This window comes from Xylaria bambusicola (genome assembly GCF_022495145.1).
Source record: "Xylaria bambusicola strain CBS 139988 unplaced genomic scaffold F5B22scaffold_8, whole genome shotgun sequence".
Lineage (NCBI taxonomy): Eukaryota > Fungi > Ascomycota > Sordariomycetes > Xylariales > Xylariaceae > Xylaria > Xylaria bambusicola.
Genome location: NW_025953561.1, coordinates 125,054 through 148,342, shown reverse-complemented (window position 1 = coordinate 148,342; position 23,289 = coordinate 125,054). Strand labels below are relative to the sequence as shown.

At 46.8% G+C, this 23,289-nt stretch overlaps 4 protein-coding genes across 4 annotated transcripts; all 4 read left to right on the top strand.

The window, feature by feature from the left end:
* Positions 1–454: 454 nt before the first annotated feature.
* On the top strand, positions 455–2,289 carry F5B22DRAFT_634416 (kinase-like domain-containing protein; the record flags this gene model as incomplete). The annotated part of the gene is made up of 8 exons (XM_047976977.1): positions 455–496; positions 982–1,107; positions 1,150–1,288; positions 1,323–1,493; positions 1,555–1,639; positions 1,697–1,853; positions 1,937–2,102; positions 2,153–2,289. 8 exons carry the CDS (start codon positions 455–457, stop codon positions 2,287–2,289), a joined length of 1,023 nt encoding a protein of 340 aa, XP_047833504.1.
* A 799-nt stretch (positions 2,290–3,088) lies between these two features.
* On the top strand, positions 3,089–4,484 carry F5B22DRAFT_634415 (uncharacterized protein; the record flags this gene model as incomplete). The annotated part of the gene is made up of 2 exons (XM_047976976.1): positions 3,089–3,112; positions 3,405–4,484. The coding sequence occupies 2 exons, from the start codon at positions 3,089–3,091 to the stop codon at positions 4,482–4,484; spliced, it is 1,104 nt and encodes a 367-aa protein (XP_047833503.1).
* Positions 4,485–10,158: 5,674 nt separating this feature from the next.
* On the top strand, positions 10,159–11,963 carry F5B22DRAFT_634414 (mid region of cactin-domain-containing protein; the record flags this gene model as incomplete). The annotated part of the gene is made up of 4 exons (XM_047976975.1): positions 10,159–11,571; position 11,643; positions 11,724–11,821; positions 11,946–11,963. The coding sequence occupies 4 exons, from the start codon at positions 10,159–10,161 to the stop codon at positions 11,961–11,963; spliced, it is 1,530 nt and encodes a 509-aa protein (XP_047833502.1).
* Positions 11,964–16,790: 4,827 nt separating this feature from the next.
* On the top strand, positions 16,791–18,628 carry F5B22DRAFT_661850 (uncharacterized protein; the record flags this gene model as incomplete). The annotated part of the gene is made up of 2 exons (XM_047980395.1): positions 16,791–17,480; positions 17,535–18,628. 2 exons carry the CDS (start codon positions 16,791–16,793, stop codon positions 18,072–18,074), a joined length of 1,230 nt encoding a protein of 409 aa, XP_047833501.1. The 3' UTR covers positions 18,075–18,628.
* Positions 18,629–23,289: the final 4,661 nt, after the last annotated feature.

The window sequence follows — 23,289 nt, the reverse complement described above, 5'->3', positions numbered from 1 at the left end:
TCTGGGCAATACCGACTTGTAAAATAAAACTTTTAAAGGAACTAATATAAATGCTACTATATTAGTTATAGTCTTTTAATTTAATCCTTCTTTTAAACAATTTTTTTTAAATTTAATTATTAATATAATTTTTATAGTCGCCACTTTGACAATGCCAAAGACCCCGGCCTTCAAGGGTTCGTTGTATGTACGAGTCTTCAGTAGGCTTGGAGGTGCTGGATGAGAGGTAGTCGATGAAGGAGTCGTTTGTCAGAAAGGGAAGGCGGTGATACTTGCGTTCCACATACTGGAATGCTAGGAATCTGTATATAAGACCTTCATCCAGCCAGATAACTGTATTGTAACTTAGACTTCTAGATAATCTAATGGGATCATATGTACTACTCTTGACATCGTTAAGTTCAGAACAACACGATTGCAGACACAAGTTTGCAGCAACTGTCTGATACCACTCATGGTCGGGGACATTGTCATTCTGAGCGAGTTCACTGATAACGTAAGGGTGAGGGGATCACACCACTTTGCTTGTTGTTTCCCTGAAGTTGGCAGAAATCAGAGGTGTAATTGACCAATAATTAGAATTCAAAAGCCTCAAACGTTGTTTGCGCAGATCTTATTTGTGGAACCTGCCCCGCCATCCAGATGTTCTGCATCGCCGAGCCAACTGAAACAATCCCAGCATATTATTCCCACTCCTCATCTATCGCACTCAGGTAGAGAATATATACTAATTGTCGTTAGAGTCGTACGTCTAAGGATGTCATTCTGACAAAGTGCAACATCATCTCACTCTCACTATGGCACGTTCAATAATAACTTCTCTGCATCGCCAAAACATGTTTGCACGTCGAGTGTTCTGTTCATCTTTCCCTAATACAGCCATACTCCGGTCACCATTCCGTATCTCTGCAGTGTCATCGAGATCAAATATGCCCTCTCCCGCCCCCCACGAATACCCTCCGGCGAGAATCAGCCGCATAGGTTTCCTCGGCAGGGTTTGAGTTGCTCAACTTGGCCGATAAGGTTGAAGAAGAAATGCTACCTTACTACGTACGGGACCAATACTACCCGATAACAATTGGGGAAATTGTTGGTAGTCGTTACCAGGTAGTTGCAAAGCTAGGATATGGCGCGACATCTACCGTATAGCTCGCCCGCGATCTGCGGGACCAGACATTTTGGGCACTCAAAGTTCACATTAACATTATTGAAAACAATCAGGAACTCGAATTATTTCGCCACTTGGCTAATACCCCCATGGAAGAAGAGTTCCTACATACAGCAGCACGTCCAACAGCTTAAAGCTTCATTCAAGCTGAAAGGCCCTCATGGTGACTACGATGTTTTCGTCTTGCCTCCTATGCAAAAGACTCTTCGCGATTTCCGGGCGGCGCTTCGAGACGGAATATTTCAATCGCTTTTCGTCACGCAAGCTCTTAACCAGGTTCTTTTGGGCTTGTGCTACCTTCATGTTGCGAACATGGTCCACACAGGTAAGTTCAACTAACGCGTGTCACGCTCAGCCGGTCATGGCCAGTCATGACCAGTTTTCAGACCTTCATTTAGGCAACCTACTCATCGGCCTTTGGGATCTATCAAAAATGTCTATAATGGAAGAAACGGAGCTACATACACCATCGTCCAGGAAGCGCATCGGCGATCGTACTATCCATACATCATGAATGCTGTTAAAAAGGGGGGCCGGTGGTCCTCCCACTATCTGTGGTTTTGGGCGGGCCCGGGTAGGTGGAAAGCACAGCGGAGTGGCTATGCCACTTCAGTATCGAGCCCCAGAAGTGATTCTCGGTATAGAATGGGGCATTCCCGTAGACCTCTGGAGTGTAGGACTCGTAGTACGCAAATCTCTTCCTGTTCTTCCATTCTTCCTGCCCTGTTCCCTTCATATGTTGTGCCCTCGCTGACATTGTTGATACAGACTTGGGATCTCCTTGAAAAAGAGCTTTTATGTGACATATACGATACACACTCCCAGGACCTGAATGATACGCACCACCTTGCTGCTATGACGGCCCTTATTGGCCCGCCACCATCTGGGTTTCTCAAAAGGAGCGATAGGACAGCCCAATTCTGGAATAAAGACGGTAAGCAGAATATTTCACATTGGGTTTCTAGCTCCTAACGTCTTCATTAGGACATTGGATTGGACCTATTCCTCTACCTTTAAATAAAACTCTCGAATCTCTTGCTGGTACTCTGAATGGAGAGGGGAAGGATATTTTTCGACTTTATCAAGCAATTACTGTGGTGGATTCTAGAAGGCCGAACTAATGCTATTGACATGTATTTCCACCCTTGGCTAGGGAATGACATCCCTAACCTAGAAAACGAAGGGAGTGAGGAGGCATGATATTGGAGAATAGGCGACTGAAATAGCTTTCCGTCAAGCGACCTGTGGGAAAAAGTTTCTGCCAGCAGCTAGTCTGTACGCTCCTACGGCATGCTCTGGCGTTCATTGTACTTCTAGGATTTTCCCCTTCTCCATCTTGTGACAACAGCATGCAGTTTATTCTCTATCAAACACTGATAATTATTCTATCATGCTATATCCGTGGTTCGATCATTCTTAGATTCTTTTGACACGAACCTCGGTCGGTATCTGTAACGTAGTACTCATTCTCCACACATGTGTCCTACCTATGACTTGTGTTGTTTAATACGTGACCGTTCATCGGCAGTGCAATATTCGTCTCTACCTCTTATCAAGTACTATTCCTGGAATAATTTGACGAGAGTAATAATCAATGTTCCTAGTTCATTCCCTCTGGATTCATCGATGCCATTTCTAGCCTGCTGCAAGCAATGTTGCATCTCGCGTGACAAGGGTCAGACTCATACTTTAACGTGATGTATCTTGCTGGGGATGTTATCTAGACATGATCACACCTAGAGATAATCGGAGAACGAATGGTGAAATTTGACTGGCGCACGAGGATACGACAGACCGGTAATCAAACTGTGTGCTGTTGTTAGATTATGTGGCCTGACGTACAGGCTGCCCTCCTGACTATATATGTGTCACTTGATCCCCCAAGATCTATGTTTTTTCTCTCTTCTCTTATCATCCTGAATGCAATTACTTCCTCTGCTTGCTGTATGAATCCTTCCATCTCAATTCCTGCAGCCCCGCACACCAGCTCGATCCAGGTGAAGTAGTGTTTGATAAAATTATATCTTTTCCTACTCAACTGGTAAAACCTTTACATATCTACATACTCTACTACCATTAATTGCCGATAATGTTTGGCAGAGGTCACGCTTCATCTTCCGCTGGGGGCTCGGCCAGACCCGCATGCACTGGATATTATAATCTATCTTTGGCTGCCCCTCCATCTACGCAGGAGTTCCCTCGTTTCCTTAACCTCCCCCCTGAACTCCAGAGCGAGGTTTGGCGCTTCGTTTTGCAACGCCATGAACGAATAATTCATGTCTTCTTACGCAACCGTCTGTACAATGACATAATCTTGAGAAGACAAGGTATTCACAGACTCAATTCCTGTGAAGTCCAACCATATGATATTGTGGTTCATGGGTACCAGACGCTCAGTGTACTATTTCGGGTCTGCCGTCACTCTAGAGATGTCGCTTTATCTTTCTATAGAGTGCATCTTCCCTGTTGGTTGATTAAAGGCAGCAACACAAGGAGTACAATCTTACAAACTGGAGTGCTCTACTTCAACCCGGAGGTAGACTTTCTCTATATCCGTCCAGAGTACTACGCCGATTTCGACAGTAGATTATTTGTTCTATTTCTCCATGATTTAAGAATGCTTCATGATCCTAATCATGTTGGGCTTTTGAATTTAGCCATTGATCGACACGGTCTCACGGGCCCCTCCGGCGTGCATAGTGGTCTTTGCAGCATCGACCCAGATTCAATTCAAGAGTCTCTGAGATCATGCTTGGCAGCTATTCTCAAGCATCTTCGCCAAGTCTTTTTTGTTTTTGGTCCATACGACTCCCGCTTCGATCCTGGGGCGTACCTTGATGAACCGTCGTTAGAGACTTATGTGAATCGTGGGATTCCCGTGGCACCGATGGCTCTGAACTTTCGGCGATTGCATCCAGACCCACGTCCCATCGCCCAGCATTTAACTAGGATCTACCTCGATTCAGATCCTAATTTTATGCCTAACATCTGGAGGGCGATTCTGAGTCTCTACTTAGGCGAGGGAACGCAGGTGAATACAGAATATCGACTTCTAGTGTCTTCTATCCCTGATGAGTATGAGATCTACGATTGTTTTGATGGAGAGAGGTGGTTGGGAATGGAACAATGTACTTGGGACACCAGAAATTTCAGAGTGGAGGACTTTACACAGACAGTGTTTGGGTTCTGGTTGTTTCCTATAGATGCATTTGGCCCAGCCCAAGACTCTATCTATTTTGGCTCTGTACCTAATTTTGTAGGCCACCCGACAACTTGGCCTGACTTGGCTTGGGTAGAGCTGCCACGAAGGTTGTAAATGCCACCATATCTGGCACAGTCTAATGTTTCTTATATCTTCCCGAGAAATCCAATGTTCTTTCATCCTGGATGTATGATTTCATGTTCCAATGCCGACTTATGCTCCTTGACATTCATTACAAAGGCCGTGTATACTGTTTTTGTTCTGATGTAAATTTCAGTATAGCAAATCACAGAGCTATCACGAAACAATCATGGAGCTTAACAGTTCCTTTGAAGCACCAATTAAGACAGGGTTAGGTTATTTTCGCTGGCCTCCGTATTATGTGCTTTAACAACTCTTATGCAATCCCGACCTTTGAAACAGGCTGACATTTAGGAAGTATGAAGTGCAAGAACGACAACCAAAGGTGAAGCAGTATCTGTTGGAGTTATCACTATGCTATTCCCACAGATAGATAGAAAGAATCGCTGGGTAGTCGCCGGTCTGCCCAGTGCCAAGAATGCATACCAAGGTTACGAGATCGCACTGATGCTTTCTCCAGACTAATACCAACGCTTTTCAACCTGTATTGTGTCTTTTTTGCCCACGAGATCTTCGGGAAATGTCCCTAAAGCGGGCAAGGGCAAGATTATATTGTCCACTATCAATCTGCGCCATTATCACCGAGTTCTTCATACCAAATGCCAATAGCGGATGTGGCACCTCTCTTAAAAACATGCAGGGAATGCATGACTTCCTGATACCTGTTGGGGCCGGTTTGGTCAACGATGTATGCGGAAAGGGGAATATCGGTATCCGTAATATCGTGCGCTTGGCCCTTGAGCATCTCCTTTGTTACAAGTAGTCACTGTTTGGCTGATACAGCGTTGAACTGGGATCTAAATAAGGGCTTTGGATGTATCGATCTTGTTGGTTGGTCGCAACATTTAGGATGGGTACAAATAGTGCGGCGCAAAGATTGTACACGGGATTGTCGTTAACTTAGCACTCTCGGGTGGAAATAACTAGGTATTCTTAGGGTTACGATTCAGAGGAAGCTGAGATTGCGTCGGGAGACTGTTGCGGTGGTTTATTCGAAAGCTGATCCTGAACACATAGATGTTAGTGTACCTTGGAAGCTTAGGATTGCGAGAATACTGCATAGCCAGGCTCGGTCCAGTCACATGGTCTCTAGGCAAGCGAAAGGAATTCTGTGTACGCCAGTAACCACAGAGGCTACAAAACCTCATTCATTGCGCCAGTAAGTCAGAATTGGAGTGTTTGCCAGCGCTTCTAATAGCTGGAAAGCGGCTGCCAAGATAGGAGCGATTAGATCTGTCGCCATTAGGCTTGTAGGAAAATCAATGGGGAGGATGAAGGAAGTAGCCTTGCGGGTGAAGCTGGAGATCTTGCTCGACATTGAGAAGAGAGTGACGCAATAATATCAATGACCCCGCAACCATTGAGGTTCACAATAGCAAAGGAACCGTGAAAACATTTTTCTGAATACATCTGTCGAACCTAAGTGGCACTTTGGGCTGGAGGAGCTTCTCCTTGTTATTCTTGGCCTGCTTTGGATTGATAATTGCATAGTTGAGCTCCAGTAAACGAGAAGCAATAACAAATGCGGCTGCAATCTAGACAGAAAGGAACGCACAACACACATACCATCTCTTTATCTCCATAGCCAGCAGAATCGCCCATCCTGTAAGAACTCCCCTGCTAGTTATGTATTGTTTCGGTGTTGGGATACCTGCGAAAGTTCCAAAGGGACAGGGACAATCAAGTGTGCTGGTTTGAAGTGGCAAGCCGTGGGTAGTTCTGCGAGAACTATCTTTATAGAGACAGATAGCTTGTCAGTCTCTAATCAAAGGATACATAGGAGGTTCTCTTACCCTCTGTAATTCTTGATGGCAGCTCTGGCAAGGCTTTCTTTGGCCATGTAGCCTCCATAACTTATGTTCCTGCTGAAAATAAAGATTGTGGGATGGTGCAACTCCCGAACGGGGACTTTCAGAATGTACTCTAGCAGTGAAAAATCGCAGTTGTGTGTCACTCACAGCCCAATTCTAAACACCGGACAATTCACAATGCTGCACCAGTGGCCTGATATTCCTCTACAAATGTCTATGCTTTCGGTGAAGCCTTCTATTTTTAAAACACATTACCAAGAAACTTGTTCCATATAGGTAGAAGAATTCAAGGCATATGTCAATGGCAACACATGTAGTCTCTGCGCATTGGCGCTCCAGTTGCTTTCTTCCCCTACATAGACCCAGTAGCAGACGCTTGTTGGTACCACTACCCACTCGCCGGAAGATTCAATTAGCACTCCCAGTACGTAATTATTTGCGCAATAACAACTACAGTTACTGGGCTTTCTCCGACGTGCAGTACTTCAGGGGTAGTGTGCTGTAATAGCTGTCGGAAGCAACAGTAGGGCCACTTCTAACTTGATTATTAATTTCCATCTTCCTATTTCTTGACCATCTCCATCTTCGAGCCTTATAATATGCCGATATCTTGGTGACTGTCCCTACCTTTCTGTGTATCTCTGAGAGCCATCGACCAGCGTATCAGACCATCATCGCCATTCCTACTTGCTGGCCAGTTACTGCCACAAGTTACGGACTACTACCGCAACGACGATGGAAGCAAGTTGGTTATTGAACATTGTTGAATCATTATGATACTGCTATCCCCTTCTCTCCTAGCTAGAAGAAGGAGTAGCAACGGTAAGCACCGTTGATTCAGGGCTTCGTCGGGGCGACTCATTTTCTAGCAGGTAAGCAGTAAGAACAGAACAATTTATCCTACCGAACCTTCATTTGACAAGCTGAATCCGCTTCAAAACTATTACCTACAGGATACAGTCCCGGGCAGGCGGTTGATTCAAATTGGTCAAATTCGCCTCGACTCTCCCTTCTCGCCCGACAGCCGCAATGCTTCCTTAGCCCTCCAACTCTCCTCTTGACGAGAACCCGATACCCCGATTCTAGATAATTTCAATATGTTATTGTTAGCTAATGTTCATTTACTCCATCACCAAATGAACCCGGAAGCGAGGGTAGGTGGAGGGTTGGGTGTTTCAACGCCACCGGACGTACCCTCGCAATTCCTTGAAGGTGGCCTACGGAGTCTAGGGTTATATGCCCGAGATATTGAACCTTGTCCTCGAAGAAAGAAGACCCATTAACAATTCGAGCGAACGGGCAACCCTTGCATCCAGTGGATACGTCGGAGACAATACCCTGCTACAATCAATATTCCCAGTGCCATATCCCCAGAGTTGTGTAGCGCTGCCTGCTCACGATCACTCCAATAGAGGAACAGGTTCACGGCTTCTGCAGAGCTGCACTGCATGTGAGAGCACTCCATATTTTGATCTGATAGGATATGTGTAAGGTTTACGAAAGTCTGCGAGTCGCTAATCGCTGGCTGTAGTTCAAGACGAGTTCACTCTCCTATCTTTGACTTGACAGAGCATTGTCCGCTGGAGTTCATTGCTTCACAACTCACGAGATTTTCCAAGTGCGACATTCCAAAGCTAGATTTTATCTATCAAGACTGCTAAATACGCGGTAACAACCTGATTCAAGATTCGCGCAGGCATGCGACAAACGTAGCAAGTAAACCCCACCGCAATATTCTAATAGAAACCCCGATAGTTCCCCCATTGTCCATGTAAAACAGTATATCTACAGATACTTAAGTATAGCATGGCGGCGCTCAGTAGTCGGTGGTCTGGCCTTTAGAAGAGGCCTAATCCTTTTCAGTAGCAGTCATACATAGATCAACAATAATTGTTACCAATTATTTACCATCTAGATTGAGCTACTTCGGAGAACTTTCTTCTAGGCTTAGGATTGTGCTCTGTAGCTTTATACGTCAGCTAGGTGCGAGCTACAACTAAGCTAACGAGAAGAGAGAGTCGAGATTTGGTTAGGTTTCAAAATAATAGGGAGAATTGCGATGGAACCCCAATGCTCTCCCCTGTTGGGAGGGTGCAAAGAGTATGGTACCACTCCCATTTTGTTGCTGCACATGAACTCGGCGCGAAATATGTGTTCGGGTTCGGATTCGTATAGATCCGCCGGCAGGCTGAACGTGAACATTCCTACATGGTTCTATTAATGTGACCTTTCTGCCTTGTGAATAATTTGTACGAGGGTGCTGTGTCCCCATCGTTGTTTTGTTTTGAGTATCACCATCACCACTCATTTCCTCTACAAGTGGAAATTAAACCGTGCCATAGCCCCCAACCCATCAACAATACTCCTTATGATCCCCTAACTAGCAGAAGTGAGGGATGGTACGGCCGAAAGCGCGAATATCAAGTGGGTCAATTCAGCAATCGTGTTTACTATAGAGGAGGGGTACATGTCGTGGTACAATCCTGACCAGTACTGTACTTTGTAATAGAAGAGGGCAACTGCCAAGCGGGTACATGGAATATGCGTGCTAGGCTTCGGATCGGCTAAGTCCGTGTCCCATAATTTGGACTATACTCTATGATTGACTGCTTCTGGTCGATGTTCAGACGGTTCTTACCCCTCATCATACCTTGGCGCGATCATAAGCAACATCTGGGCGCTACATCTTACCTTTGAACACAGTATGTATTCCATATTTAGCTCTCTCTTCATCATCCCGCAACAAGTTAGTCGGACCGACCTGAGATATTCGCCTCATCAACAATTAGGTATTTTTATGAATTGGACTAAAAATACATGCTGTGCTCTAGTGTAGCGGCGCCGTGGTGTTTCAACACTGCGCACAGTTTACAACTGATCATACATTACGAGCCGTACTTGTTTACATAGAAAAGGATGGCCGCACTCCACAATCACTGCCTAGTTGCGAACTAAGAGGGGTTGCCCCCGATAGTTGATTATTCATATGTTAATTAATTCATTTGTATATACTTCTGGATATGATTATTTTCGCAATTTGAACGATCAAGGTTTGAAGTGACTTTACCCGAAGTCACTGCATTGCTGTCCCATAACCACTCGCGGCGATACCCTTTGTGGGGTTTGTAACTTTCTAAAGCTTCAAATTGTTGCAATCTTTGGTGTCTACGTATTATCTCTGGGCCTCTCAGTGGCTATAAGGGGCTTCTGTAAGTGATGTGCTGTAGAGCATACGTAGGCACCGAATTATCACTCTGCCTCTCATCAAATCTCCCTAGATGCTTTAAGAGATATGAGCTCAAGGGATATTGACGTACAAGGTCTATACATGCACATGCGGCACCGGACAACAGCTCGCCCTAGGATTAGAGAGCCTATATCCCTGCATGACTTACCTATCCTCAACTTTGAAATTCAGGCTACATCCGTAGGGATGGCATAAGAACACATGGACGCAGTCCTCGGCGTATTTCAAAAGATACTCTTAATTAAGTGTACAATGAAGTTGATGGATAAATTGGTAGCATGGTATTGCGTCCGCAGGTAGAACTGGGTTGGCAGTGATCTTATTGTAAGTGAGGTAGGTATGAAGTGGAACCTCAGCCTCAATAGAGCAAAAGTGGAGTGGAAAGGCTGAGTGGCGGTGCAGGGGGCAGGCAGCATTTGTGCAAGGAATTGTGGCTGAAACTTAAGGCGGCCTAGGCGGATCTAGGTAGGTGGTTTGGCCCCAACTTGCTTGCTTAACCTGTATGAGGTAAGCTGCGACGACATCTCATCACCACCTACACCGTATCACTCGTTTTATCATTGCCGTTTTGCTGGCTCCAGCTGTTGCGATGGATCCGGGGCGTCGAGCTATGATTTCTGGCCGTAAGTCTCCCCCTCGCCGTGACATCACCGCTCCCAGACGTGATGCCAATACCAGGATCTCAAAGCCTCAGCGGTCGTTCCAGCCAAACACTACGAGTACTGCTCGACAAACCTATCTCAGCCAAGACGAACAATCGCAGCGTTTTGTCGCCGATGAAGATAAGTTTGTACTCAAGCAGTCCAAGAAGAAAGCGGACATCCGCGTCCGTGAGGGGCGGGCCAAACCCATCGACCTCTTGGCGTTCAATCTCCGATACGTAGATACCGATCGAGATGTTTTCGACGACAACGAGAAGGATGTCCAAATCACCGTCCCTGCGCCTACCGCTGTCATAGAAGCACTCAGTGAAGCGGAGGCTACCGAGCTGGATTCCGAGATTGCGTCATACCACACGCTTGAGACAAATGCTAGGAATAGGGAATATTGGACTGCTCTACGGAGTCTGGTTACCGATCATAAGCTGAAGCTAAAGCCTTTGGCACCTGAGGGACGCGCGGTAAGCGCTGTCACGTCCGATGTAGACAAGATTTTAGGGCCAAAAAGTCTGCAACAACTGGAGAAGCTGGAAGGTCAAATACAGGCGAAGCTTCGCTCTGATGAAGTCATGGACACCGACTACTGGGAACAACTCCTCAAAAGCTTGCAAGTGTATAAAGCTAAGGCAAGACTTAGGAAAATCTGCGATTTGATCCGGGACAACCAGCTCAAGTTGTTGGCGAAAATTGACCCGGACAAAGCCGCGGGACTCGCGGCTGGAAACATCAATGCACAGCCCTCCTTGAAAGATCAGTTTACAGTTTCAGCTGCCATCAACCGGCCAAAACCGGCGGTTCCATCTTCATCTAGCACTAGTAGCGCGCCTCCTGGTACAGCAAGGTTTGCATTCAGCGCGAATGAGGATTTCTCGCAGGCCACCAAAGCTTTGTACGAACGCGAAGTTGCGCGCGGTGTGAACGAAGATGAGGAAATCTTCACAGCGGAAGAAACAGTCTCGGGCATGACGAAACCCCAGTGGGCTGATAAATATCGACCAAGGAAGCCACGGTACTTCAACCGGGTGCAGATGGGCTACGAATGGAACAAGTACAATCAGACTCATTACGATCACGACAATCCACCCCCCAAAGTAGTTCAAGGGTATAAGTTCAACATATTTTATCCAGATCTCATCGACAAGACCAAAGCTCCTACTTTCAAGATTATCCGCGAACACGGGAGAAGGAAGGGCGAGTCTCTTGCCCCTGCGGGTGAAGAGGATACATGTCTCATCCGCTTCATTTCGGGCCCACCCTACGAAGACATCGCTTTCCGCATCGTTGATCGCGAGTGGGATTACAGCGCAAAAAAGGATCGCGGTTTTAAGAGCAGTTTTGACAAGGTATGGTTTCTCATCGCTCTCTCCCCCCTTAAGCTTAATATTCCTTGATTTCTGCGAATCGTTGTGGAAAGGGTGACCGGTTCCCTGCCGCAAGCCTCTGTATGGAGCAACATGTCTTTGTCTACATCTGATTTGAACATCTATCAGACCAGTTTCCAGCCACATCTGTTGTGTAACCATGCACCACATTGTTTCAGAAACCGGCACTCCTATCTCCTACATCACCTCAGGTTCACGCAAGTCGCACTTTGTAAGGACATCAGACTGACATCCTGCTGTAGGGTATCCTTCAACTTCATTTCCAATTCAAGAAGGTAGGCGTTCCGTGTAGAACCCTTCTCGTGAAAGCGGTCATGCTAACATACTATGCTTAGATTTATTACCGAAAGTAGGCCGAGCATCTGCAACGAAAGGCGCCACTGGTCGCTAGGTTGTTAGCGAGACAAACGACGTATGGCAGATAGTTTGTGTACAGTATTAGCCGATATTTCGCATGGCTATAGCAACACACAACGGTTGCATAACAGGGTGCTAGAAACATTCTTTATCTTTCATCAGTCATTTTCTAAGTGATACCCGGCGTTAATTCGTCTAAGCCTAGTGACACAACGACTAGACAAATCCTAACTTCATTTCAGACTGCAGCTGATAGTGTGATGGATCACATTCAGCAAATGAGCGTAAAAGTCGGGGAGACTTCGACATAGCTGGGAACTCTCGTCTATTGGCGGTCTATCTAGTTGCTGCAGCGCGAAAAATACGGATTTGAATGGTGAGTGGCCTAGGTTATCGACCGAGTCCTCGGTGATCGGTTATCATATTGGTAGATCTATGATGCCACACATTGCAGTAAGCTCTGACTTCCCACACGACTCTTGTCCCTTTAGCATCCATCTTCATGTCTGCAGATCAATGGGCCTTCATGTCGGCTTCCTGGCCTCTAAGGTGGTTAGCCGACCCGTGAGATCTTCTAGAAGAGATAGGAATAATATGCAGATGATGGCATCCGCTAGAAACCACGTCCCGCGCTAGCATCCGGGCCTAAATTAGGAGTAAGGCTGGTGGTAGTTGCCAGGCGGCCGCAGCGGTGTAACCGTCAATGAGGCGAGCTTTAACGAATAGATGGAGACTCTAGATGCTAAACCCATCACTGCCATGCAGGTAGCCGTAAGCAGGAGGGAAGCCCTGAAAGCGGCCCCTATGTCGTGCACCGGGCCTCTTGGAAGATGCGACTCGCAGACATACTGTAGCAGAATGTTCAGAGGGGGAAGAGCAGCACAATATCGTTGTCTTCGCCCAGTCCGAGTCGCGACTGATTTGAAATGAGACATGCCGTCTTGGCCTCTCAGATGGGTATCTGGGAGGGGTCAGAAAACGACTATCCCCCAGATCTCGATAACTGCGGTGTCGCAAAGGTGGTGTCAGAAGTTGAGGAGCCCGGTTTCTTTGTCTTCTCTTATCCTCGACAACCCCACGCCACTTAGCGGTGTACCCGATACCCCTTCTCTAACCGTGAAGAAGCGCGCAACTGTTTGTACCGTGAATGCGCGAGATACCGAAGCAGGCAGTAACAACCATGGCTGCGCGGTGACAAACGCATCAGGGGAACTTGGACGCAGATAGGCACATAGCACATACATGGATGCATATGAGACTCAGGCAACGTAAATGAGCAAAATCTTGGCCGCAGATGCAAATCATCAAATGCGGCAGACGTCACGGGGACATATTTAGCGAAGGCAATTGTAGAAGAGCATCGCTAGGGGCGGGGGGACTCTTTGATCACGTACATAAAGATGGGCAGATGAACAGATTCACGGAGAGAAAAGAAAAAAGAGGATACAAAAGAAAGAAGCAGAAATGCGAGGTTGGCATGCCGCGAGCGCAGAGACGGAAACCTACCTACAGAGCAGGGTCGCAGGAGGCGATGTGGACGCTTGACGGCTATGCGGGTGCATGGGTCAGGTCAGTAATGGGATCGATCTGCCCACCGCTACGCTGGATGTATGTAGGTTGGCAGATATTGCGCCCAATGCTGTACACGAGCAGATGAAGCTCGTTCAACAATTACTACTACCACCAGGCATTTGGTTGGTGCTGCTGGCGAGAGTCGTGAGTCCAAAAACCTCAGACACGATGCGATGTACGGTAGTACTACTGCTCTACCTACATGTAGTACCTATGTAGTGTATGTAGGTACCTAAGTACAGTAGATGGAGATAGGAAGTTGCCTAATCGGGTAGCCTAGATCTAGACTAACCCAAGATGGACTAGCAAGGTAGCATTGACTGTGGATGTAGATGTACTTATGTGTAAGTACCTAGGTAACTCTGGTCAAGCACCGGGTGGCAATCCAAGCGCTTGAATGGGGAGTTCTGGTATGAATGATCTAAAATAAGGCATGAATACTGAAAATATGGTACTAGCTCACTGACTGCACTGAATCAAAAATAAAACGGCATCAGTATAGAGGACGCAACGGAACGGGACAGACTGATGCTGCGTCGCGCATATCTAGGGAGACCGGAAGCACACACGTACGAAAGCATCACAGGCTGTGTGTTTTGAGCCTTTGTGTATGCCTCGATGATTATACTCCCGGTCCTCCGTTACCACGGGCACCCTGTGGTTCTCAAGACCGATTAGTACTCTATTCTAGGAGAACCCAATACACATCAGTGTTTCACTCGACCCTGATGGGCCGATTGGCGAGGCGAAGGGAGAGAAATAAACAGAGAAAGAAGAGGCGAAGATACACACTAATTACAAGTGACATCCCGGGACGAGCTCTGTATACCAACCTACCTATTTCTACAGCGGAGAGAACCCGTCAAGAGTCCATTACCTACAACCCATAGCTCTCCAGCTGGATTGTAGGTGAAGGAGGACAATACAGTGCTCACGACTGAAATTCTACATTCTACACACATTGCAGCTATGTCAGGTATGGATCGAATAGGAGATACATGGCAGGCATGTACTACTACCACGAGATGCTGCTCGGCACAGAGGTTTGTACTACACATATATATATACCTATATATATCCACCACAGTAGGGGGCAGGGTTTGAAGACGACTTACACACATACTAATCCATGTACCCCATGTATGAAGATGCCTACTTACTTACATACATAGGTACATATGTACTTACTTACCTAGATAGATACATACGTGTAGGTATATAGACGTGTGTAGTGTCCAGACGTCTAGGTATAGATGTATGTGTGTACATATGTATGTAGGGAGGTAGCATGGCGCACACCTGGCACACTACTGCGAGGCCTTTTTCTGCTCTTACAGGCATCCAGGTACAGCAGACAGTATACCTACCTTACCTTATACATGGTAAGCTTGTGTACCTCTTCCGACGACCCATGGCAGAACTCCTGTCTGCCAGGAGATGATGAGGATGATGGGTGCATGCACGCTGTGGGAGGGTTGTACCTACATGGTGTATACATCCATGAACAGCCATGTGTACATTGGGTACTATTACCTAAGTAAGGTAAGGATATTATTTATTATACAGACACCTCTAGGTACGTACATATGTACAATGTATGCATGGAGGGAACTAACAGGTTGGCACTTACCGCTTTGGGCATCTTCGTGTGGTTCTCTCTTCATTATATCGACGCCCGGAGCACTTACACCACTTACACGCAACGGCTACGGCCACACCACCACACACATTCAATGCAGCTATGGCCATTGTAGACCGAGAGATTGGGAGACTGGACTGAGAGACTGAGACCGACTGGGGTTTGGATGGGATCCTCATCTTCCCCAGACTGTCTCCCATCCATGCGGCCACTCCAGTCCCCGGCCATGACCAACAGTCTCCAGTGTCTCTAGTGTCTCCAGTAGAAGAGGCCATTGACGACTCTGGCTACGTACCCGCGCCCGTGCAACAACCCACACCTCACACACCTCCTCGCACATCTACACCTTTTACACTTACCTACCTACATAACCTACTTCCTTGCCTACTTACCTACTTACTTTACCTACTTGACCTCCTTCACCTACTTGACCTACTTCACCTACTTCACCTACTTCCTACACTTCCTCCTTGACCAAACCTATGCAGGTAGTTGGGAATTGTCTTGATCTCTATCCTCTGCCACACATTGATTTGATTTGATTCATTTCTTCATTCTTTCCCTCCTACAGTCAAGTCAGTCAGTCAGTCAGTCAGCCTGCGCTCTCTGTACCACACTTGGCCGATTAAACAAGACTCATCTTGTAAGGGCCGACTCTGTAGCTACAGACAGACACATTGACCACTTGACCTCCTCGGCTCCGGTCCTTAGCCCGCCGTGGAACGTGGAACGTGGACGTCGACTTTATAAGTAGCAGCCTCCCGTTGTGAAGACCTCATCCATGTCCTCTCCCTCCACCACCACACACCAACATCGCACGCCTTAAAACTGTCACAGCTCACAGCTCACAATCAACATTGTTGTATTCGGTCTGCTTCCAACTATACATTCGGGCACCAGCTGCTTGTCTCATCTCGATACTTGCTGCTGCTTTTCTCCATTCACCAAGTCCTCTTCAGCTCCTCTCCCATCTCTATCCGCCACTACCTTTTCGCTCTTCGCTCGAGCCTGTCTTCAACGTCTGCCTCTTCTCTTCCTCGCCTCAGGTTACGCCCGTTGAATCTATTTTGATCCATTGACAAGAGCAAGTACACAGCTCTTGAAGCATCTAAATCGACAATCTTAACGTAGGTACTTTACTTACCTTGCACTCCCCCTCTACTCCGCCCAACTTTCTAACCAGCGTATCTACCATCCTCCCCCAATTTGTCCTGCCGTCTACCATGTATTATTAAACACCATATGTTGCCAATGCACATTGTCTTGAGTCCACTTGTTTCCCTTTGGCTGGTTGTTTTCCTGCTTGTCTCGAGATCATGCACACGCACATACACACACAGGATGTACGCAAATCACAAATACAGACACACGCATGCAAACCATACCGCACAACCATAGACTGGATACAAGAAGGATAACCAGTACACCTGTTTGATTTATCAATCACTCTCTCTACTGTTCAAGCTTGGCCGTCTTTAATTGTGAAAGGAGACCTGCGCGCTCACTTCAACTACACACAACCTTCTTGGACTTGACTGTTAACATCACCTATCCATTGTTTTAGGATATAACTCAATATCATTACGACATGACCAAAAAAAGACGTGACGCAATGCCCCCAAACTTTCCCCAGTTGACTCCTCCTTCCGACAATGAGGAGTATTATGCTTCTACTTGTATAGAATTCGAGCCGCTGCTGGCAGAGGCCAGCATCTCCGAGTTTGACCAAGCATATCAGTCTGGGATTTCAACACCTAATGGCAACATGCTTCTGACACCGTCTCCGTCAACTCTGGGCAATGTGGAAGCCGAGGATCTGCTCCAGTTAGGCTCTCCATCTATCTATCCGGACCCTCAAGCCCACGAGGTGTATGCATATGCCACCGTTGAATCGATGCAGTGGTCCTTTACTGGTTCTCCCCAGCCCTCGTTTACCCAGTTCGCTTGGGACAGCCCTTACTCCAACATCCCAGGGCCTAGTTTTGGTGTGTTGCCTGATAGTCAATTTGAACATCAGCCTCGCCACGTGCCAGGGATGGACTACGGTTCAATTTACCAAGAGGCGCCTGTGATGAGCTCTCCAGAAGATCAAACCCTATTCGCAGAGTTTTTGGAGGATGAACGCAATGTTAAGACCAATATGCCCTATGCTCAGTACATCCGATTGGCGCTCTTGAGCGTGAAGCCTCACAGCATGAGCCTGGCGCAGATATATCAATGGTTTCGAGACAACACGGATAAAGCCAGTGATATCAGCAAAGGCTGGCAGAACAGCATTCGGCACAATCTTAGTATGAATAAAGTAAGAGTTGTTTGTGATTTTCTTTTTGACATTGGCTAACAACGGATTTCACAGGCATTCTCCAAACGGGAGGGTGGCTCTGAGTCTAAGAAGTCGTCTGAGTGGTTTCTGGAAGACTGGGCTGTGCACGGTGTGGAAAGCACAACCAGATATCGAAAAGGAGGTCCTCCACGTCGATCACAAGCCTTGAAGCGATTATCAGGTCGCAATGGTCGCATTGAAGATCGGAAAATACGGACTGTATCGAGTCCAAGGCTCGCTGGCCCCTCCAACGCACGAACGACTTCAGTCCGTAGACGAGCACGAACCCCTATCAACTACAACTTTTTCAATGATCCAATGCCCAGCCAAGTAACTTGGGTGAATCGCCCAGTTCCTGCAATGGCGCCCATGCCAATGCCACCAATGGCGCCAGCACCAATGCCATCAGCACCAATGACATCTGCACCAATGCCACCACAGCGCTCCTACAGCATGCCGGTCGTTCGACAGTCCATACATGACTTATCTCTGGATGAACAACAAGATTGCTTGTTTACCGACCCGGAAAGCCAGACTGAAGGCATGCCAAACAATTACACGTGGTCTGAGTAAACAGTTCACCTAGACATGCTCCGGTTTTTCATTTGGTTTAGTTTAACTTGACTTCACAATTGTTGTATAGTTCCCCACATTGGCTTCTCTTTTTCAGGGTCTTTTCTCTTTTTCCTTTTTCCTCATCTTTCTTGTCCTTCTCCTTGTGTGTTTTCTTTTCTTTTTTTGTATTCTTTTTTTTTTCATTATGTCAAGTTTCCTACGAGAAATTCTGTGCAAAATGAGTGTGTTTACATGTTGTGCACCTCATATGAGACCTTTCACCCACCCACACGCACCCGATCCTCGATAGACTAGAAACGCGGAGGCGGATGTAGACGCAAGCAAAAGCTCAAGCAATGTACTCCTTTCTAGAACTGGGTAACTGTCACAGCTGGAACGGAAACGGAAACGAAATTAGAAGAGTAGGATAATGGCATAGATAGGACAGGATAGGTGGCGTTATGGGCGATACCCATGAGGAACGGCGCTGGATGGAAAGGATATGTACTACACGACGGCGGTATTACCATGTCAAATTCGCAATGAGTTACGCAATAATGAAATTATCTTCCATGCCCTTGCTTCCTTTGCTCATTATTGTGAATAAAGGATATATGACAGCTACATTTAATTCAATTGTCAGAGAGTCATACCTCATGGTACTCTGAACGAGAGAAATAGAATACAGACGACCACTAACACCTCAGCTCACACAGGAAAGCGAAGTGATTAGGAAAGGCGCACACCTGTACCAAGAGCTTGTGCTCTGCGAAGCAAGGCCGTGGTTTTGTGACCTCGCTGTAAGCTACACACAAGTAGAGTGGCATCCAGCCAATGAAGGGAAAGGCGACAGTCCAACAACCCACTGGGCCCTTCCCGCCCTCCTGCCCACTCGCGTACTGATTTACATACACAGGAGGTAGGTACATATAGATACATCATTACCCATGCCCATCAATACAGTGTAATTACGAAAAGGGTGCCCAGTTGAAAGATAGGGCCCATATTTACCCAGTGTTTAGCAAGTGTTTATTCCTTTGCTGGTGTATTCTTCCCTCTTTGGTTCATTACTATTGGTCCAAATACACACACAACACAGTGGAAGTGAGTGAGGGTATTTGAGGTGTTATTACACGAATACTAACTAATTAGTAGATGGTAATGTAATCATGTATCGTACACGGAGAGACGAGACAAGACAGTGTTGGGAATAGGGGCCGGGCGCACAGACATATGCATTATACAACCGGTGAGTCTACACAAGGCAAAGTTAAACGATAGCGAGGAAAATGAGGAGAGAGATGGAGGGAGAGGGGGGGAGGGGGGAGAAAGTAACCTACCCTACCTACCTAGCTAGCTAGGAACACTGGAAAGCAAGGTGGCACGGTCTTCGGTCCTTGGTCTTGGCTTCGGGTGGACATAGCTTCTTGTACAATACAATATACCTAATTACCAACCCTTGAGCAGATCCCGTAGAGCGCGGCAGGACTCCTCATTGGGTGAACCTCGAGGGTGCCACACCATGTCCCCCCTCCCCTCGCGCTCTCGACCACCTAGTGAGAGCATGGGAGGAGGGGCCAGGTAGGGGGTAAGAGAGAGCGAGGGACCGGGGGGAGGGGTGGAAAGAGGCTCGGCCGGTTGTACTCTCGAGGGGCGGCCGAGTTGTAACTGAATGAATGTGAACGAGCGGTACGTACCCTGCTCGCTCTATGGCCCGACTGTTGGGTATGAGGGTGGTTGGGCGGGCTCTGTGCTGAGGAACAATGGAAAACGAGTACAATACATGCTGCCTAGCATAGGTACCTTTCATTGTCTACATTGAGTGTATTATCCCTATTGAAGCACTGGAGATAGCAGGACGTAGCGTGCGTGTACCTATGTATGTATGTATGTGTGTGTATGTATGTAATGTAATGTATATATGTACATCATTCATGTACATCATTCATGTACATCATTCATGTACATCATTCATGTACATCATTCATGTACATCATTCATGTACATCATTCATGTCTGGCTACTGTAAGCGAGACTAGATAGCTTCGGCTAGAATTACTTGCATGCGGTCGTCACATCGATCTGCAAGTAGATTGGCGAAGGCGTGGAGACGCGGGATCCTTGCTGCTGATCCTAACAGCCTTGGGCAGCTACCATTATTTTTTTTATTTATTTATTTTTTAATGATTATTCTTTTCGAGGAGTATGTCTATATCGTGATCCCGATCTAGTGTAAGTGGCAAGGGAAAGGTACCGGGATGTGCGTACAAGCGGCTAAAGGGGGCCCGCAGACAGTGTAGGTATTGTATTCCACTGCTGTCCCAAAATGGCGGAGGACGCCGCTGTTGTTTCGAGTCGGATGCCTATGTGCCCGGGATGTGGTCCTGTAATAGGTGGCCAGTGGTCCTTTTTCCAGACGTGTCTTATTATTGGTCTTTGTACAGGCAGGTGTTCTTGAACAATGGGAGAGCTTGCTGTACGCCTCGCCATCTAGCTAATGGGGATCGAGTCAGGTAAACATATCCTCTCGGATGACAAAATTCCCGCTCGTTCGCCTTTTGAAGTTGTATATTCGGGGATGGCTCGTAAGAAGTGGGAATACCAAGTGACTCTGTGCCCGTAGTGTAACTTGCTGGGCAACCTGCTTCGGCAGTACTGTAGTATCACGGAAGTCCTTACCGCCCTCCCTTCCATCCACTCCCATCAACACAAGACCCTGTCAGCTTTTGTCTTCAGATGAATGGGAACACATGTACCCATCATGGGAGGCTCAAGGAGGCAAAAGATCCGTGTTGGTGAGACTAGAAAGGACAGAAGCTGCAGTAACCCTTATTGTATACCCATAATATTACTTTCATCGCTAGGTAACCACAGGATTGCAATGATATGGCTATGTACCTGAAGCAGGTGGCGTGTCCCAGTAGGCTGGGAAGTTGTGGTATCCAGGCGTCCTCGACCTAACGTGTTCCTTTCATGCAGCCACAGTTGCACACCGCAGCATATCCATGTGTCCCCATCATCTTGTAAGAGAAGCTATGCTTGTTTCTGAGTGGAATGCAGAAGGATGCCATCATAGAGGGAAAATGGGAAAAGAGGGGTTAGGAATACAAGTTGGACAAATGGCCGAACCGAACTGCACAAGAGCCAAAGTGTGTGTCATTGGTGTAGCTCTCAACGAACACAAAAGCGGAAGCTTATGCGCACCATCACTGTATGTCTTCATTTACTAGACTGAATGACTATTACCATTTGCTCCATGTTAAATAAACACCAGGGTATTATCACCTTCCACGCCAGAGGAGTGTAGGAAGTAAGCAGAGACAGATGACGACGAGTAAGAGGGGACAGAGCAGGACTGCGGCAGTTTCCTTCCCGTCGTTCGCCCGTTAGAATTAGCGCTGTGACTAGCACTGCCTGAGTGTAGACTGTCTGTAGTGTGATGGTGTTAGTGGTAGCCAGGATGGTGGACGGAGCGATGAGTACCTCTCCTACTTCCCAGTCTTCTGGTGTGGCCACACTCTTCCCGGATCATGTCTTTAATTTGAGCCTACTGAAACTGCTGGGGGGACAATTCAGTAACTATGTGGATAGCTCCAGTGAATCTTTAGCTTCACGGGCAGGCCAGCTCAACGCCGGCGTAATCGTCCCGCTTTGTGACATGTAATTTTTTATTGGTACTTTCTAGCTCCCGCCCTGTTCTATTCTTGCCTTGCTAGCTACTGACTCGATAATCATGGGTAATACGTCACGGACTTTCCTGAGTGGATAACTTTGTGTTTCAACGTAGAACGCAATACAGAGAAAACTTGTTTTCAAGGGACTATCCCTGTGCCCTACATGGGAGCGTAACGGGACCGAAGAGTAAAGGTGAAGTATCTAGGGAGTTTACCTATACCTTGCGTGGTTTAGTTGCAAGATGAATGATCTGTATTTTCCAAATATACTCATTGGGTTTCAAGCTTCTAGTCATGACCCAAGTCGGGCGGTTTCCAGATAGTGTGCTCCAACTACAGCGACCATCTTGACTCTCAGTTGTGCCCAAGACAGCAAACAAAAATGAGCATTATGTGTGGGAGACTCGCTTTCACTTCCCACAAGTGGTACTAGCTCCGACGTTGTTATCACGTTGCACTGTTGTTTCTAGAAACATGAAGAGTCACAACTCTTGTTGTCATTGTCTTATATAATGGTGTGCAAGGCTTACTGGTTTTATCCCTTGGTTCTACTCTTCGATCGGATAACATATTGCGATTGGAGTAATAACGATGAATTCCGTCTTGGAGCAGAGTACCTATGCAAACATATGCAACATTGTCCGTAAGTCAAATTTTGTGCGCAGCAGTTAGTGTCAACAAGGTCTAATCATTACACCTTCTGGACATAAAGAAGAATATTGTATCTAGAAAGAGCCATCCATTGAGTGGGTATAGGTCTTGGTATAATGCCAAGTCACTTCTTCATTGTAATACCTAACATATTACAGTGTGACAATGATCCTATAGAGATGTAGGCACATCTGCCGGGGTATACATACACAATAGGGGCAAATGGTTAATCACCTAGCTCAATAGCGTTCTGCTTCTGGCTATAGTGTGTTGTAGAACTGCATTGTATTTCTTCATAATGGTGTAACCGAAATACCTGCCCTCCAATGATAGTACAAGATGCCTAATAACTTGCTAAATAAGCGCTCGGTCCCATCCGTGGGCATTGCTTCACCGATTGTAGAATCTCAAGCCCAGCTTCAGGCCTGGAGTGCGGAGAGTGTGGGTTAGTAGTTCCCGCCTAAAGTACCCATTATCTGCATCTGGGCCCAGATACTGTATCCTTCTTCTCATTAGACGCTGAAATGGGTCGTTCCTCTTCACCGTAAACTGGAAGAGAGAGCCTTGTTACTTAGCTGAGATATCCCTGGTCTCCATAGTTGTGTCCACCAGAGTGTCTCTACGTGTTTCTTGATGGCGGGTCGCCCATATTGTCGGTATATAGCGTCCTAGACGGGATCCGTTCACCAATATCATCTCAGCTAAGCGCTCCAAAACCCACTTTCGGTGTATGCTTTTCATAGTAGGATCTGTAGCGACTAGAAGTAGAGGTGGCAGCCTGACCGCACAGTATTCAACACTTTGCCTCGATCTTGACATTTGCCTTGTGCTATTCTAGAGGTCATCTATGCAAAGCTCTGTGTCCTCAGGAGCCTATAATACTGCACACATGGCCTGATAAGTGGGGT